At 42.3% G+C, this 17,816-nt stretch overlaps 1 protein-coding gene across 1 annotated transcript in view; it reads right to left on the bottom strand.

The window, feature by feature from the left end:
- tprb (translocated promoter region b, nuclear basket protein) overlaps positions 1–17,816 on the bottom strand; it is a 22,977-nt gene extending 5,161 nt beyond the window's left edge. Inside the window, exons 1-41 of the mRNA XM_041935147.1 lie at positions 17,666–17,816; positions 17,204–17,308; positions 17,031–17,104; positions 16,274–16,370; positions 16,077–16,180; positions 15,753–15,917; positions 15,520–15,612; positions 15,282–15,362; positions 14,739–14,826; positions 14,442–14,582; positions 14,165–14,268; positions 13,596–13,793; positions 13,202–13,309; positions 12,879–13,105; positions 12,506–12,669; positions 12,192–12,334; positions 11,441–11,589; positions 11,124–11,286; positions 10,819–10,953; positions 10,593–10,733; positions 10,128–10,296; positions 9,380–9,546; positions 8,818–8,970; positions 8,571–8,687; positions 7,817–8,020; positions 7,366–7,553; positions 7,028–7,175; positions 6,056–6,193; positions 5,729–5,860; positions 5,421–5,551; positions 5,069–5,279; positions 4,751–4,897; positions 4,318–4,516; positions 3,937–4,172; positions 3,133–3,206; positions 2,802–2,998; positions 2,336–2,626; positions 2,088–2,242; positions 1,898–1,975; positions 1,240–1,428; positions 973–1,122 (exon numbers count right to left, since the gene is read on the bottom strand). Coding sequence (XP_041791081.1) covers positions 973–1,122; positions 1,240–1,428; positions 1,898–1,975; positions 2,088–2,242; positions 2,336–2,626; positions 2,802–2,998; positions 3,133–3,206; positions 3,937–4,172; positions 4,318–4,516; positions 4,751–4,897; positions 5,069–5,279; positions 5,421–5,551; positions 5,729–5,860; positions 6,056–6,193; positions 7,028–7,175; positions 7,366–7,553; positions 7,817–8,020; positions 8,571–8,687; positions 8,818–8,970; positions 9,380–9,546; positions 10,128–10,296; positions 10,593–10,733; positions 10,819–10,953; positions 11,124–11,286; positions 11,441–11,589; positions 12,192–12,334; positions 12,506–12,669; positions 12,879–13,105; positions 13,202–13,309; positions 13,596–13,793; positions 14,165–14,268; positions 14,442–14,582; positions 14,739–14,826; positions 15,282–15,362; positions 15,520–15,612; positions 15,753–15,917; positions 16,077–16,180; positions 16,274–16,370; positions 17,031–17,104; positions 17,204–17,308; positions 17,666–17,816 — 6,105 coding nt within the window. The remainder of the gene's footprint in view (positions 1–972; positions 1,123–1,239; positions 1,429–1,897; positions 1,976–2,087; positions 2,243–2,335; positions 2,627–2,801; positions 2,999–3,132; positions 3,207–3,936; positions 4,173–4,317; positions 4,517–4,750; positions 4,898–5,068; positions 5,280–5,420; positions 5,552–5,728; positions 5,861–6,055; positions 6,194–7,027; positions 7,176–7,365; positions 7,554–7,816; positions 8,021–8,570; positions 8,688–8,817; positions 8,971–9,379; positions 9,547–10,127; positions 10,297–10,592; positions 10,734–10,818; positions 10,954–11,123; positions 11,287–11,440; positions 11,590–12,191; positions 12,335–12,505; positions 12,670–12,878; positions 13,106–13,201; positions 13,310–13,595; positions 13,794–14,164; positions 14,269–14,441; positions 14,583–14,738; positions 14,827–15,281; positions 15,363–15,519; positions 15,613–15,752; positions 15,918–16,076; positions 16,181–16,273; positions 16,371–17,030; positions 17,105–17,203; positions 17,309–17,665) is intronic.

The following is a 17,816-nucleotide window of genomic DNA, read 5'->3' as shown; positions in this document are numbered from 1 at the left end:
GTGATGCTGCCTCTAAAAAACACAATAACACTTTCAGAAAACAATTCAATCATGAAGGGACATGGATAGTAAGTATGGATGGTTTGAATCAGCAGGTTTGTCGACCACAGATCAACACAATAGCTGATTCTGTTTTTGACCTCTGAAGCACCATCTTTTTTTCCTGACTGTGATTTTGGTAAACACATATTTGATCAATTAAAATTCAAAGATTAAATTTGACTTTAAGACTAACAGTCTCATACACAGAGTATTATGTCAGTATAATTTAATAAGTGTTAACTGCTCATTTACATAAGCTTTCATAAATGTTTCATTAAAAGAAAGCTGTATTTCATTATTCAGCGATCATCTGTGATTTGTATTGTCTTTCTTAACTTTCCACCCAGGTTTACAGGTTCAGGGAAAAGTCAAAAGTAAAAACAGTTATCTGCTGGTGAAGACTATCTGATGTGTCCACATGTCTCATAGTACACTTGTAGCCATAGCTGACACTTAAACTCTACATTAAATTGCTTGGTAATAAACTTTGGTCATTGTTGCAGCTGGCATGGCCCTTTTTTGCCTTCAAAAGTAATCCATTTAAAAACACTGGACAGCAGTTTATGCATTCCCCACTTCAAACAACTTTCACACATGCAGATGACAAATGAAAGACCGTTAACTGTCCCTTTGCAGACACTGACTCATCCCACTGAACATGTGCAACCAACATGAGAGTCAAAAGGTAAACAACTAAAGTCAATACACACACACACTGCTTTGACACAGACAGAACGTTACGACACGGGTAAAAGTGAAATGAGACAGTGTGGAAAAACTGAGTAAGCGAGCTGGAAACGGTACATAAATCTCTGACTAATAAAGTATGGGAAGGGTTAACGTGGTGGGATGAGAAGCTGTGCGGGCGAGGATGTAGGAAAAGGTCAAAGTTGTAACTGTGAGGACATTCTGTGCTACGGGTAATCGAACCTCTGTGTCGTCGCCTTCATAAGCCTCGTTGCCGTCTCTGCTCCCCTCGTTACTGTCCTCTCCTTCCTCCCCCATCTCTCCGTCGTCTTCCTCCTCATCCTCTTCATCTTCTTCCTCCTCCTCTTCCTCTTCTTCCTCCTCATCGTAGTCCTAAATTGGTGGTCAAATCATTAGTGGCAGGAAACCAAGACATTCATATTCTGCGACTGGTGTTCAACGCCACTTTATATAATGCCATTTTTAAAATGCTCAACAAAAACTCTCCACCTGCTCTTCTTCCTCTTCATCCTCCTCTTCCTGGTCTTCCTCACTCTCTGTGTCTGTTACTATGACGATTACTTCATGCTCTAATTGGTCAGGGGTGTCACTTTGGCTCAGGGTAACCTCTTGGTCCATTGCGACGGACTGGGAGGCGGCACCCTCATCTCCTTCCTCTAGTGTCGGAAACTCCTCTGTCTGCAGGGCCAAACAATGGGCATTATTAACAACAAGGATTCTACTCAGTTACTCCTTTTGAGCAACAAATATCTTCCACAAAAAAGGTGTGATCCATGTTGTAGCAACAAGTAATTAACACATCAATTCTGCTTAACTATTCCTGCCTGTTACACTGTTTTCATGATCATAGCTTTATAGAGATTTCTTGATGGTAAAAACATGCAGTGGGCCATCACTCTTCCTACAATGGCAGGTGAGAAGCACATGTACAAAAAACAAAACAAATCAAAACAAAACAAAAAACTTGCAGCATATTCACAGTCTCTGCAAATTAAGAGAGACAAAATGGCTAACGTTGACTGAAGATGCTCTTTGCCTCGTGAAACAATGAACATAACAGGAAATGTGATGGTAATATTGACAAAAGTCTTATTACTGCAATTAGGTCTTTGGAATATATTATTGTTCAAATTAGGTGATGGCCAACCTGGCTTGCTTCTGCACCGTCACTGTGTGTTGGCACCACCCCCTCAGCCTCAGTGCTGTCTTCCACCAACACCTCCTCCTGAGGAGAACACACATCTTCATGACACCTACAACATAACTGTACCAGCTGTCAGATAACTGAAATCAATAAAAGCACCTATTAAGATCTTCTATGTAAGCCCCCTCCTCACCTCTGGACCCACTCTCTGGATGATGCGCAGTTTCTTAGGTATAGGAGCCCGGGAGGTATCCTCCTGGGTGACCTCTGTGTCAGTGACCATGGTGGCACTCTCCTCTTCCTCACGAGGCCTCTTGGACATGGAGGAGGTTCCTGGTGTTGCTGAAACTAGAGACGAGGCATGGGTGTAGGAAATAAATGTGTGTTGCTGTTCCATATAAACCTAGAATCATCTCAACTTTAAGAAGTTAAGTGTCTCACCAGTCCCAAACACAGATGAGGTGGAGGACGTTGAAGGCCATTCCACCTGCGAGCTCGGTGTTGCCTCAATGACCACAGGTGGTGGCTCCTGATTGGCCGGCTCTGCATGAGTCACACTCTGTTGCTGAGTTGGTTGGACAAACGCGGTGGCCTGTGTCTGGGTCAGCTGCACAGTCAGCATGGGGCTAGCTAAAGTGGTCTGCACGTTGGGGCTGGCAGAGCGCACCGAGCCGCTGGCACTGCCGTACACCGTCACATGCTCCACCGGTGGGCCTTCAGTGGACTGCATGGCTGTAGAGGAGTTTAAGTTAGTGGAAGGCAGATTTAGCTTTTCATTAGCCTGCAGTTGTATTAATTAGAATTGAGACACACATGATGCCCTTTTGACACACATCTTTAGGGCCAATACTCCTTTGGCTGGTTTCCTATATTGGAAGTTTATGTCTGAAGGTTGGCAGCTATTTACCTTCCTGGGTCTCCACCTGTGTAGTGGGCATGACGGTAGCTGTGGGTGTTGGGGTGGGTACAGGGGCCGGGGTGATCATAGGCCTGATGCTTGCTCTTGGAGTCGGTTTGTTCCCTGGATTGACAGGCTGCTTGCTGGCTGTAGCCACAACTGGTGTTGGCTTAATGTTGGCAGTTGGAGGCTCAGATGTGCTGGCGCTGACCGAGACAAAGATTAGGACATGAATAAAAACCCTACTAATATACAGTTAATATAAGAAAGGTCTGGACCCACGTTGCACTGCTGTGTAAACTTAGAAAGAAGAAGCAGTTTTAGTGATAGTGTGTCATACCTGCCCCTGTCTGCAGCTGGGGTTGTCTTCAGACTGATCTGTCTCTGCTCTGTGCTCCTCTGCTGCTCCTGGGTCTGAAAATGAGGACAGAAAGACAGTCAAGATGGGGACCAACAAGATGCCAAGAGTGATGATGCCGTAATTTCAGCAAACTGTAGTATCACCAAACTGGAAACAATGTTACTTGACTTCTTTTTATACATCAGGAAGTTGCCATTCTCTAATTGTATTATCACTTATGTATTCAAGACATTCCCCCTGAGGGGCAGTTGTCCCATACAATGATTTTGAATTTTTTTTTTTAAATGATCTTTAAGAACAAAACCTGAAAAGTTGAGATCAGTTTAACAGCGATGATTAGCTGATTTTTTAATTTCTAGGAGATGGATGGAAAAGTTGCCAACAAAACATCTACCGTGATTTCACTTGTAAGAAATGACACTGCTGACATTAAAGTTCCACCTCTTGTCTTGACATCCCACTTTTAGCACTTTAGCACTTGCTAGCCTTTGTTCAGAAACAGCTGTTATACGTAACTAATTTTTGCTATATTCTTTCTATGTCAGTTTGTTTTACGTCTGTTTAAGCAACCAGCTTTAACAGCTGACTGGATGTATCATCGGTGCTCGTATCTATTGGATGTGAATAAAATAATTTAAATGAAACTTTAATGTAACTGCAAATTCAACCATTTGCATTCTGTACAACTCAACATGATGTACAGAATGCAACAAGCTAAACTTCAGCTGACAGAGTATCCTGTGTAAAAGTGTGGCGTGTGAAAGCTTTAAAGCAGCCTCTCACCTTGCTGGGACCTGCCTCAGGTGGTTCGTCTCTCTGCTCTTGTCTTTCCTGTTGGCCTCGCAGGTCTCTCAGTTCTCTCTCCTGTCGACTCAGGCGGCCCTCATACTGAGACTTGAGAGCGCTCACTCGCACCTCCAGCTCCTCACGCTGTTGCTTTAGCTCCTCAAGCTGTTGCTTTAGCTCCTCACGCTGTTTCTTTAGCTCCTCATTTTCCTTTTGCAAGTGGTTTTTAGTGGCTGGACATACATGAAGGTTTTAAAATTGAGATCCAAATAAAACAAACAAGCAACACTATAACAGGGTAAAGTAGAAGAGAGGGATCTACAAAATAAGGAATTTATTGGCAGTCCATTGGTTGTAATACGAAGGACATCCTCTCACCTATGAGCTGGCTGATCTTCTGCTTGGCACAAACGATGGCCTTCCTGGTCTTTTCCTCCTTCTCAGTCATCTGCTGTCTCAGCGTGTCCTCCTGAGAGGCTTTATCCTGTAGCTCCTGCTTCAGCCTGGTGAGCTCTGTCTGCAGCCTGGAGGACTGTTCATGGGCATTGCGCCCTTCAGTTTCACGCTCTGCAACCACCTGTCACAGGTCAGGAAGACATGATATTAATGAATGGATCAGTGTCTATAGCCCGCCCTTTCAAAAAATATTTTGCAGTGATGTAAACTTGACTATGCAAACTATATGATCTTGCAAACTGATCACAATGCACAACAAGTATGGCCTCCCTCTCTGAGGGAAGGCCAAGAAGAACAGTTTAACAACAAAGTGGCGTCCAGTCAAAGGTTTTTACAGAAACTTGTGGTGTTTAACCTTGTTGATGTTCTCTAGCTGTCCTTCCAGTTCTCTGGTCTTTGCTTCAGCCTGGCTCAGTGAATCTCTGAGGCTCTGAAGCTCCTGCACGGAGGCTTGACGAGCCTCCTCTTCTTGGGATGGGCCTGCTGCGGCCTCGGCGACCATCTGGAGGAAACGCAGTACAAAATGTTAAATTATGCTCAAACCAGCATAACAGGCGTGGCTTTAGGCGACTGTTCAAAATGGACTGAAGTGTACAATACAACCATGCACTTTTTGCTTCAATCCTTGCATTAAAGATAAAGACTGTGAGGTGAACAGCTACTGAGCTCTCACCCTATCGTGTTCCACCTTGAGCTCATCATACTGAGTCTTGTAGCGACGTCCAATCTTCTTGACCTGGGTGACAGTTCGCACCTTCTCCTGGAGTTCCTGGTTCTTGGTCTCCAATTCCTTCTTCAGCGAATTCCTGTCATCGGTAATCTTAATCATATTGTCACGCAAGCTCTGCATCTGGCTTTGCAGGGATGTCGTTAGATTATTGGTCCTAAAGAGAGAAATGAAGAGATTGTTAAAATATATGGTATAGTGGCAGACAAAGAACCAGTGGGATGGAAGGGAGAAAGGGTTAACACTTAATATCCTGCTCAATTAATATTTAATAGTTACATCATTTAAAATCCCTCACCTGGCAACCTCAGCCTTAAGTCTGATGTTCTCCTCAGAGAGCTGCTGAATGCGTTTGAGATGTGCCTCCTTCTCAGAGTGCAGACGCTTGTACTCTTCTGGATCGGAATCTTTTTGCTGGCTCACCAAATGCTGAAAGAACATGAGAAGAAGCTGTGTGTTACTGGTGTGAAATGATAACCAGGATGAATAAAAACAGCCGTTACTTTTCTTAATAAATTTGCTGATGAAACAAAACAATCTACTTGTCTAATGACGGCTGTATTTTCCCCATCAGCATTATTATTCCCTGCCAGTCTTGTCACTGACCTGGGTCCTAGCTTTCCAGCGCTTGATCTCCTCTTCCAGTATCTTCTTCTCCGCCTGCAGCATGCCACTCTTCTCACTCAGCTCAGAGTTGGCCTGCTGTAGTGGCATGATGTCCGACTCCAGCTTTTGTACCTGAAACATACAGAAGATGAACTGAAATGTCTGGATTTGGAGATTCACTCAGGAAAACATCTCAAAAACTTTACAGCTTGTAATACCAGCATAATGAGTGAATTTCGACTATTACTGAAGCGTAGCATATTGTAGTAGTGCATATCAAATTCAACACAACTGTTACATTTCACCATAACAAAAAGCAACTGATACCTTAGCTTGGCTTTGCTGCAGTCCTTGCTCCATCTTGTCCTTCTCCTCTCTCAGCATCTTGTTGGTCTCCATCAGGATGCTCATCGTTTCTGTCTTCTTCATCAGCTCATCATGCTGAGCCAGGGTCTTTGCTGTCACCTAAGTAAGGTTATCATTGGGCTTTTAGTCAGAAATGCTACATCTTCATAGTTTATTTAATTGAGTAAAATGTCCTCACTTTGATAGTTTATTAATCCTTCTTTGCACAGATTGATAAAGTATCCAAGAGAAGAGATTCTCAATCTCCTTATTGACTGTTATCAGAAATCCATAGATAAGATTTTTTAGTGGACAGGAGTCAAAAAATACACACATCTCAGTCTGCCAGCCTCCCAGCCTCCCTACATCTGCAATGCTACAACCCCAACTCCAAAAAGTTACTATGGTGTGTAAAACAAATAAAACAGAATGTGATAACTTGCTACCACTTTCCGACATATACTCAATTGAAAACAGTACAGAGACAATATTGATTTTCGTAAATATCTGCTTATTCTAAATTTGATGCAGCTACAATTTTAAACAAGTTGGGACAGGAGTAACAAAAGACTGGGAAAGTTGTGGAACGCTCCAAAAACACCTTTTGGAACATTTCACAGGAAAACAGGTTGATTGGTAACAGGTGATAGTATCATGAGTGGATATAAAAGGAGCATCCTGGAAAGGTTCAGTCATTCACAAGTGAGGATGGAGCGAGGTTCACCACTTTGTGGACACATTCGTTTATAAAAGGAGATCACCACATGGACTCTGGAACACTTTAGAAAACTGCTCTCTGTAGACACAGCTAGTTTGCAAATGATTGCATTCTGTTTTTATTTACACTTTACAAAGCATCCAATTTGGTAGTACAGTCTTACTTCACTGAAGTAAAAGTAGCGGTTGTAAACAAAATTATTGGTAAGTGTACGATCAGTGAGTGTTAACACATACCTGCATCCTCTCCTTTGTGGCACTCAAGCTGTCCTGCACCTCCTTAAGCTCTCGCTCCAGGTGCTCCACCCTCAGACGGTAACGCAAACTCTCCCCTTGGGCAACCTCAAGACGAGACTCTGCAATCTCCTTTTCCCGACGAACAAACCTGATTGATTGATTGATCGATCGATAGACAGAGAACAGATGAAGGACATCAAAAATAGTGAAGAACAGGGACAGACAGTGTGACCATGGGTATAACTTGTCTTTATCTTTTCCTTGAGGTTTTTTCCCAGTTTACTGGGATTCCTCGAGAACAAGAGAGCACTGTGTGATTTGAGATAAATGCGTTTTACCTGAGAATCTCAAGGACTTGGTCTTGAGATTTGCCCTCTTCAGTCAGGGAGATGTTCAGTGGACTCTCACTGGCAGCGCGTTGCAAGTTGTCAGCCATCTTGCTGCTCATCGTCTGGATCTGCTCATGCAGGAGGGTGTTCTGCCTCTGCAACTCCTCATTGCGGTTCTCCATCTTGGACATCTCCTCCTATGAAATGAGCATGGAAAGTAAAAATGAAAACACAACTGCTAATTTCTATTAAAAATAAATGATCAATAGTGGTTGGACAAAATAACTCTAACACTTTCAAATATGATCAAATGGCCCTGAAATAAATGTCTTTCTTAGGCTTACAATCTTCAGTTTGACTGTTCAGGAGATGATCCTGTGATTTTGTGAACTCTGTGTTATTATAATTAATCCTATTTGGTCATCACCTAAACATCTATCAATTCCTCTCAACGACCAACCTTGAGGATCTTTTCCTGCTCCTCCCAGGAGACCCTGGCCTCCAGGAGCTCAGCACTGATCCTCTGGGCCCTCTCCTCCAGCTGGTGTCTGAGCTCGACGGCCTGCAGGGCCTGAGCCTTAGCGGCCTGCAGGGCCTCCACGTCTGCTGCATGCAGCATCATCTCCCGCTCGTACTTATCTTGTGCTTCAGCTGCCAGCTTAGCCTTGGAAATGTGAAAGAAGATTTGATATCATCTTTGCATGTTAAAGTGAGATAATTTTCATTGCGGTTGCCTTTTTTTTGTTGCTAGGAGAAAGCCTGATGTGAGATAAATAAATGTCAGTCAAGTCTTTTCACTGCCCAGTCCATCATGAGATCAGTTTGGCAGTTTTACTAGATGTCTAAAAGATAGAGAAATGGGATATACGACGGAATAAACCACTTCTCTTGATAAAATATGCTATTACTTTTGAAATATACTGTATAGCTAGATTTATAGATGGATATTTTATGAAATTCATATTTTGTAAAATGTTATGGGTAAAAGGGGGGGGTTCCACAGCTTCTTATGTGGGAGCTTTTTCTAGAGGGTATTTGGGAACAGGAACCAAATGGTGATCAGCATCATATCTGCTGATTTTAATTAGATTAAAAGGTAATTGTATCAGACATAAATGGAACATTCCCTAAAAATAAAAACTGACCATAGATTCATCATTGAATTCATTCACAGATCATATTCCTCTGCGTTAAATTTTCTAAAAGCTGCTTACCTGCTCCTGGCTGTCTTGTAGAGCTTGCTGCTGCTGGGCTTCAGCTACTGCCACTTGCTGTAGTACTGCCTGGTGATCTGCCTGGGCACTGCTGAGACTTCTCCTTAGACTATTAATCTAAAATGAACAGTTTTCCTTATTTGTATAATGTCAAAAACACTGAACACCAAGAATATTTTAATAAAAATCTACAGCATCTTGACTCAGTATGTGTAAAAATGGCTTAGTAATGTGGGATTTAATATACCTGTTCCTCCAGAGAGGCCTGGGCTCTCGTCTTCTGCTCCTCCAAGTCTAGCTTCCCTTTCTCTGCTTCCAGAAGCTTCTCCTCCAGCCAGCGGTGCTGCTTCTCAGCCTCCTTCATACGAGCTTCAATGGATGAGCGTGCCTGCTCTGTTACCTGGCCAAATATAAATATTTCATACAACAGTTATCTTTATCCCAACATAACCTACCGCTCACATTTTTTAACTTTACTGTAAAGCTTTAGAACAAAACCCCAATTCATAGTACATTAACAAAAGATCAAAAGTTATTCAGGTGACAATTTGAATAACTAAAGAAAAAAGATCAAGTCAGCATACAGAATATCAAAAAATATTGCATTTCAAAAAAAACATGCTGACAGTGTGTGGGAATTCCTTACCTGTCAGATCAACAGCACGGGTGTATAAACATAATACAAGCTTATCTGCTTCCCACATAATTGCTCACACAAATATTTATAATTCTTTAATTGTTTTTGTGGTTGTGGTCAATAGTTTTGTGAGAGGTGGCACGCAGACAGGCAGTTAGGGATAGCACTGCACCTGTTTCTCTTTGTCCAGAGACTCCTCGAGGCTCTGAGCCATGGCCCTGTACTGCTCCATGCTGGAGGTGGCAGCCCTGAGGCTCTCTGCCAGCTCCTCTGCTCGGGTTTCAGCCAGCCGCAGGCGGCCCTGTAGGTCCTCTCTGTCTTGGTCCAAAACTTGCAGGCCTGAAAGCAGGAAGAATCGGTGGAAGAAGTGAGTAATTCAAATTGACAATAGTACACTTAGTATATGTTTTTTGGAGGGGAGGATGGATTGTGGACTAATGAAAAGAAAATAACATTGTTAAGAGTCTGTGCTTAAAAACCACAAACATTTGAAAGAGTGTGGCTTAGACATTTCATTGGCTCTTTTACTGGATGTGTTTAATATAAACTGCTGGAACACAAGCTTGTGACACCATAGCACCCTATATTTTGAAAAGAAAAATAGGTCAAACATAAAACAGGGTCAGTCCACTAGAAAAATGGACAGAAGCTGTAAAATCTGAGCAATTTACTTGTCTTATTACCTCCCCAAAAATGCAAACTAGCACAATAATTGCACAGACAGTAACCTTACAAGAAGCTATAAATGATTTGACCTCCAATGGCCTTAACCTAGGATTTATTTTGCTTAAAATAGAGGACATGAGATTGAATGACAACCAGTGAAAATACTGTAAATCTGGGTGCACATATGTATGGATTCCTGCATATTGAGCTGTTCTGTAACATATGTCTGCCTGAGTGTGTGTGTTTGTGTTAACCTCTGATAATAGGCGTTGAGGGGGAGCTCAGGGTGAGACGTGCTTCACTGCTGCCTTGCTGCAGCCTGAGGGCGTTGAGCTCCAACTCTGCAGCATTCAGCACCTCCTTGGTCTTCTGCTGTAAAGCCACCTGTGTCTCTAGCTGCCTCTTTGCATCCATCAATTGAATCTGTGCACGAGAAATGACGTAGTAATGTGAGCAAACCATTGAACTGTCTGTTCTTTCTGACGTCTGTTTTCATGAGCTGAGGTGAGTCTGGGTTTGAATGCATTTTTTCTAAGTTGTAATGGAGGTGTGTTCAAGATTAAACAAGGCGGTGAGTTGTTCTTCAAACACAGTTAATGGTACTGACTTATTAGTACACCACAACAACTTTAAACATGACTAACACAGACATAATTTATGTGAAACAATCTTGTATACCAGCAGAAAACAGATGGACAACTATTCAATTTTATGCTTACTTCCTGGTTTCTGGTGAGCAGGTGGCGCTGCTCCACCTCGTGCTCCAGCCTCTTCTGCAGCTGGGAGATCTCACGTTCCTGCTTCTCCAACTGGCTGTTAAGACGCTGACGTGTATCAGTCTCTGAACGCTCAAGAGTGGCCTACACGAAAGAAGCAGTTACCATTTTCAACTGTGTTTATGTATGTGTGAGACAATGAATGAAAAATGGCGTACTTATAGATCACCTGAATGGTCTGGAGGTTGGTCAGCAGCAGGTTCTGGGTCTGTTGTTGGCTCAGGATTGTCTCCTTCTCCTGATTCAGCCTGGACTCCACCAGCTTCAGCATGTCTCTCTCCTTACGCAGGCTCTCAGAATTGCCCTGAGAGACAGGAGGAGATAAGTCTCGGTGATTCTACGATTTTTCAGCAGTCACAAATTCAGATCAAGCACCGCTGCAATTCCCGTCAGTGGTGACGACATGCAAAGAAAACAAACTCAGGCACATACATCACCATGAAAAAGGAAAAGGTCGCTGGATCAAAGACAAACCTCAGCCATGGCGAGTTTCTCTTTGGTAGCTCTCAGGTCCTCATTCAAAGTGTGGATGGTCTGCTCATGCTTCTGTGTGGCAGCAGCCATCTTCTGTCCTTTCTCTCTGAGAGAAGCAATCTCTTTCCTGTAGTGCTCAACGTTGTCCTGCAGCATCTCATACCTGTTATTGTTGATAAAGATATCCTTTTGAGCCTATGTGCTATCCTACGTATTCTAACATTAAGTGATGAGTAAAGGCCACATGCTGTTTTACTTAAAAAGGTACATAATAATAGTAGTTTCTTAAAGTAAGCAGTTGGTGTTTTCAAACTCACCTCTTGGATGCAAACTCTAGCTGGGTCGATATCTTGGCATTCTGGGAGTGGAGGTCAGAAAGCTGCTCCTGGAGCTTCTCGTTCTGCTCAGTCAGTGCCTTGTCACTCTCCACACGCTCCTTCTTATAAGTGGAGAACACCTCCTGCAACTGCAGATGCAACCAGACATTTTTTCCAATTCAACACAGTTGACAACATAGTTATTGTTATCTGAGAAAACCGTTTTCATGGGTGAGAATGAACACATGTTACACAGACCTGAATGCTTTTTCATTTTAATCTCTCTCTTATTTGATTACTTGGCCCTGGTGCACTTTTTCTGCCCTTCACTCCAATTAACTCTCTAGTCTACTTTCAGTCCAAAAGAAGGTAATAATCTTTGGTAACATAATTTAAACAAATGCAGCTCTCTTAATACAGACACATTGCCATCTAGTGGCATGCATGGGAAACAATCAGCAAATACATAGCAAAGAGCCGTGCTATTTTTCAGTGATAAACAGAAATGTGGAAAGCCAAGTCACAAAAGTGCTTAATGGTCAACTAACCATCAAGCAGTCATTCTCAAGGAACATGTGTTGGGCACTGCTTGACATTTAACATGGGGTGTAGAGTCTGAATGTGTGTACGGTGATAATTTAATACAGCCTGTTGCCATTGCTGTGGGTTTTTGACAATTAAATGCAGAAACAAGTGTAAAAACTGTGGACATATCACAGTTTGAATGTTGTCTGGCAAATGTGGCACTCACCTGTCTCAAAGCTGCCTTGGCCTCCAATGCTTCAGCTGACTCTGTTGCCATGGAGACAAGTGCAGTGGGCGTTCCTGCAGTGGGAATGGCTGCAGGTGAGCGTCGGGGGGTGGATGTCAGGGAGAACTCCTCAGGTGGTGTACCTTAAGAAAAAGCACTTAGAAGTTCAGCCAAATAGGAAAAATCATCACAACACTGTAAACTGAACTAGTTGAAAATGTTTGGTACCATAACCAAAGCAGTAAAATGTACATATACAGGATGTCCTGTCTTGTGTCAACACCATGTGACTTGGTTTATCTCTTGTCTGTTACCTTGCTGAGGGAAGCTGACTCCAGTTGCCTGAGCCAGCAGCACACGGTACATGTCCCTCTGCCTCACAATGGACTCGGTCATCTTGACCTGTTGGCTGCGTTGCTCCTTCAGGGACTCCAGCTCAGCCTGGGCTTTCTCCAAACTCTGCTCCAGTTCACCACGCCTGTAACAGTTCATCTTTCTTAGCCTAACTGACAGTCTGAGGTCTTTGGTTACTTATGAATACAAAATTTATGTTGCAATGCCGTTTTTTTTTTTGCTTGGCAAACATCTTCTTCAGCATTGGATCATTGGATAGTTTTCTATGTTCACTGCAAGAACCTAAAGGAACAAATACAAAACAAGAAGACACTAGTACACATTCTAACTCACTTATTGCCAGTGATCTCAAACTCCTCTTTCTCCTGGGCATCGCTGAGCTCTCTGAGGGCCACCAGAAGACGCTGGTTCTGCTTCTGTAGCTCTTCTACACTGCGGAAGGTCACCAAGTGTTGGCTGATCACCTCTGATGTGCTGCTGATGTCAGCTGAGCTCACCTCTTCCTCATGAAGCACATGGTTTCCACGAGCCTCTTCCAGCTCGATCAGCAGCACACGCACCTGGCAAGAAAAGGGATAATAGGAATTTGGAGAAACCTGATAATACATATCTTATAATGATTAACTTTAAATTGGAGAAAGAGAATGAGAACCCACCTGCTGAGCCATGTCTCCCAGCTGCAGTTCACACCTCTGGTTGTCTCTTTCCAGAACAGAGGAGCGCTTGTTAGCCTCATCAGCCTCCTTCTGCAAGCGGTGCACCTCCTGAAGTAAACACACACGTACATGGAAAAAAAATCAAAACAACAATTGTTCTTTTGTTATTTTAGGCAGAATGTGCTCATTACTAACCAGTTTGAAAATACAGAAATTATCAGTGTCTTTTCACCCATTTCAGAAAAGTATTTATTTCTTTATTGTGTGAACCATACAATTTGCTCTTACACAATGTCCAACACAATGCAAACAAAATAATAATGGAGAAAAATCAACTGCAATTTAATGGAAAATCTCATTCCACTGAAAACACACACGCTTCTGCCATTCCCACCTTAACAGCCTGCTCCAGCTTTGCAGAAAGACTGGCCACTGACTTCTGCATGCGCTCATGTTCATCCCTTTGCCGTTTGAGGATGGGGGCTTTTGCTTCAACTTCCTGTACAATGTCATCCAGGTACTTGTTGACCCGCTTGTTCTCCAATCGCTCCAACTGCAGCTGCTCCTGGCTCTCCACAAATGCTGTATACAACTGAAAATGCAAGTGGCATTTGTATCAAAAGCTTTTCCAAAAGGGAAACATTAGCAGAGGACAACTGTGCTCAGTTAGCACACGCAAGTCAATAAGAACCAATGAAAATACTAAAAACACTGGCATAATGGTCCACTCAAAATGCAGTCATCCAACATTGAGTGTTTTAATTTAAAAACAAACTTAGATTTGACCTTAATTTGGTCTACAGACTGCATTGCATCAAGTAATACTAGAATTCTATTGTGGCAGTCCAATGCACCTCATCAATATTAAATTAAATTTGACAAGGCATTACCTAAGACCTATTTCCAAATTCCACATAGGTTTATAAAAAGGTAATTTGGGTGTTGAAATTCAGTTGCACGAACCTCTGTCAGTTTCATGCCAGGCTTTATCTTGGATACAGCAGCTGCTGTTGGAGACATTGTTGTCAGCTGCTCTTCTGTGAGCATAGATGTTGCGCCGATGGGGCCTGGGCATTCAAAAAGCAAAGGAAAGATCACAGGTCATAGTTGTTAATTTAAAGAAAACCCCTGTAAGTCCTGATGCTGGCTTATTTTAAATTCAAAAAAGTTTCTGTATGGATTTATTTTAAAATGTCCACAAGGCAAGCCAGTTCAATGAAGACAAATCAATGCCACAGACCTCTAAGTTTAGAACTTGACAGCAGCTCATTGGCATTGTCCAGCTCTTTTTCTAGGCCCTGGATCCTCTCCTTTAGCTCAGCAACACTCTTGTCTGTGGCACCACTCATTTCCTGCATCTTCTCCTCAAGGGCTTTGTTGGCTGTGGCGGAGCGAATAAACACAGTTACTGTCAGGGAATACCAACCACCGGAAACTACATTAGCAGTTAAAGCAGCAAGCATATTCAAACTCTCTCCTTTTAGGGAGAGGTCAAGTACAAGATAATGGGAATGGTATTCCTGTGATAGCCTCGCACCTTCTCCAGCATCCTTCAGCAGTTTATGCAGCTCCTCCACTGCTTGACTCAGCTCTTCACTTTTTGCCTCAGAATCTGCTGCTGCTCCCTGCCATCACAACAACAGGGTTAGTGCTGGCACAACAATGGCATGCTAATAAAACCACAAATAAAAGAAATATGGAGCTTTTGTTTTGTCTTCAGCACCATAATTGGTGCTCACTGTGTGTGTGTGTGTGTGTGTGTGTGTGTGTGTGTGTGTGTGTGTGTGTCTGTATGTGTGTGTTGCCAAAAGATGAGCAGGGAGATTGAGGTGCAGGCAACATGGAGGGGAGTTTACTAGTGTTCATTTGCATATGCGGCACTACCCACATTGTAGTGATATAAAAGTGCTTGAAAAACTACAGAGCTTCCCTTTATGTTGATATAAGTTCTGGCTGGTACTACATTACTACATTCCCACTTAAAGGTTCTGAATGTGTGAAACTCTCAGGAGCACCATGAGTAAATGCTTTGGTAGCACAAAGTACAGCACCACAGTAAGTTGTTGTCATACTCACATACCTTGTATAGGTTGCAAAGCTTTATGTTGGCATTCAGCTCATTTCTGAACTTTTCCTCCATGGTGGCTTGTTGTTCCTTGGCCTAGAATGAGTAAAAACCCAGTCGGTGGTACAACAATAACCAGTTTGTTGCAGAATATAAAGTACATGGCAAATACTGAATTCTTGTTTCTGAATTTCTTGTAAAACAAGAGAGGATGAAAATTTGTGATAGGCTGTAAGACACACCACACACATACTTCTTTTAGTTTGCTGATCATGTCCTCATTCTGTTTCTGATGGTTCTCATTTGAAGTCTTCAAACTGCTCACTTGGTCTTGAAGTCTGTTCACCTGAAAGTCACAAGGAAAACAATTTATTTATGCACTTTCTTCAGTTGTGAATGATTACCATCATCTCTTTTGTTCATGCTTCTTTCTCCACGTCATTCAGCTTATATACATCTTTGTGTGAAAACAAAAAAATGACATGCCTCATCTTCCTTGTTCTCCAGGTTGCACTTCAGTTCCAGGATCTGGTTTCCCTTCTGTCGGGACAGGGACAGCAGTTCCTCACTCTTTGCCTTTAACTCCTCATTCAGCCAGGATGTCTGGCCATGCAGCAGCTCCTTCTCTTGTTCCATTCGCTTCTCCTTGTACTGTAAAGGTAAAAGACCACAACTTCATTCAGTGACTCGTTAATAAGGTAACATATACCATATCGTAGAAGGTTAATGGCTGTTTTCAAAGTCACTTCCTCTGCAGACAAATCTGATATTGAGATATTAAATCAAAGCAAAAATAACAGTATAGCTCACTTTAATGTTGACTTCAGCTGCTTCCAGTTCATCCAATTTCATCTGCAGGGCCATCTTTGAGGTGCTGACTTCCACCAACTTATCATTGAGTTGCCGTAAGTCGTCTAGTGGACAAAATAACATTAATGCGGTGAACAAGTGACAGCTAGTATGTATGAAGAGAAACAAAATGTCTAACAAATGTCATCTGTCATTACCATTTAAATGCTCCATCTCCAAGGATCTCCTGTCCAGTGTTCGCACAAGCTCTCGCTTTTCTGCCTCCAGTTCTTCTTTGGCTTTTGACAGCAAAGTCTGAACAAATGAATAATTTTAACCACACTGAGTGCAGGTACAGGTTTCAAATTATGTGTTACTTGTGGATAATACTGCATGTGAAATTTTGCTGACATCAATATAACCATTAGTCTATTCAACTAACTAGTCAATTTAACAAAAATGGTGCTTTGTTCAACTCATTAGAGTTGAATGTGTATCCAAACATTTTCAAAATATTCATCTCTACATGTATAAATGGTAAATGGGCTGTATTTATATAGCACTTTTCTAGTTTCTAGTCTTAATGGCCACTCAAAGCACACACATATTGATACACTTAAAGGAGCAATAACCATTCACACATCAATGTCACAGCATCAGGAGCAATGTGTGGTTCAGTATCCTGCCCAAGGGCACCTCCAAATGTAGACCAGTGATCGCACCCTTTAGGTGGTGCATTGGTCGACAAAAGATCGTTACAATTGTTGAGTGGGTGATTATTTGTGTTGAGAGAAAAATACAGCAAAATGTAGGCAAGTTTTAACACCTGAAACACACAGAAAAGCTGCACTAAAATTAGCAAGTAAGTTGATTTAGTCAAATGTAAACATCACCCATTACTGTGGCTTTTACATCAGCACTACTTGTGACAAGTAAGCCACGCGGTGACACACAGGCTGATTTTGTTTGCCTTACCTGCTCTGAGGACAAACGTTCTTGGGTGGATTCATATTCTCTATTCTTCTCACGCACAGTTTTAAGTTCATCATCTAAAGGGGAGATTTGAAGAAAGCCATAATGATGAAGTAATACAACCCAGCTGAGTCAAGCTAAGTCCGTATACGATATTGCAATTAATTCACTCTTACCGATCTTCGTAAACTCCTCCTTGAGTTTAAGATGTTCTTGAGTCTGGGACAAAAAATCTTCCTGACACTGAGCAAGCTGTTTCACTTTTTCAAAGAAATGTTGCTCTGCACGAAGGCCAACAGAAACACAAAATGAAACGTTAAAATGGTTGTATGACTATCGCTACTTTATACAGATATTTACTGCTTAATGTAATCTTGTTTATGTTAACGCTAGCAGCTAGTACGCTAGCTAAGGCTAGCATCAACGTACAATCGTGGTTAAGATAACCCAATCCCCAAAGCCATAGATAGAAATAACTGCTGTAACACAATTAGCTAGCAATGTGACGTTAATTTGTTAGCATGTCAAAATGAAAATTATAAAGTTTGAATTTGTTCCGTTACCCGACATGTGTGCACGGTGAGCAAAGCAAAACACTGTAGCACAGCTAGCAAACGAAATACCAGGGAATATCTTACCACTGTCAACCCGAAATTGTTCCTGTTGTGCTTTCAAGGAATCGATTTCATATTGCTGATCCGAAAGAATCCTCTCGAGTTTGTTTTGAAGTGTTTTTGGTACCTTAGATAGCTCGGAAGCCTCCAACTCCTGCAAGAGGAGTGCCGCCAT

Source organism: Chelmon rostratus, chromosome 4 (assembly GCF_017976325.1).
Source record: "Chelmon rostratus isolate fCheRos1 chromosome 4, fCheRos1.pri, whole genome shotgun sequence".
Lineage (NCBI taxonomy): Eukaryota > Metazoa > Chordata > Actinopteri > Chaetodontiformes > Chaetodontidae > Chelmon > Chelmon rostratus.
This window is presented reverse-complemented; position numbering and strand designations above follow the sequence as displayed.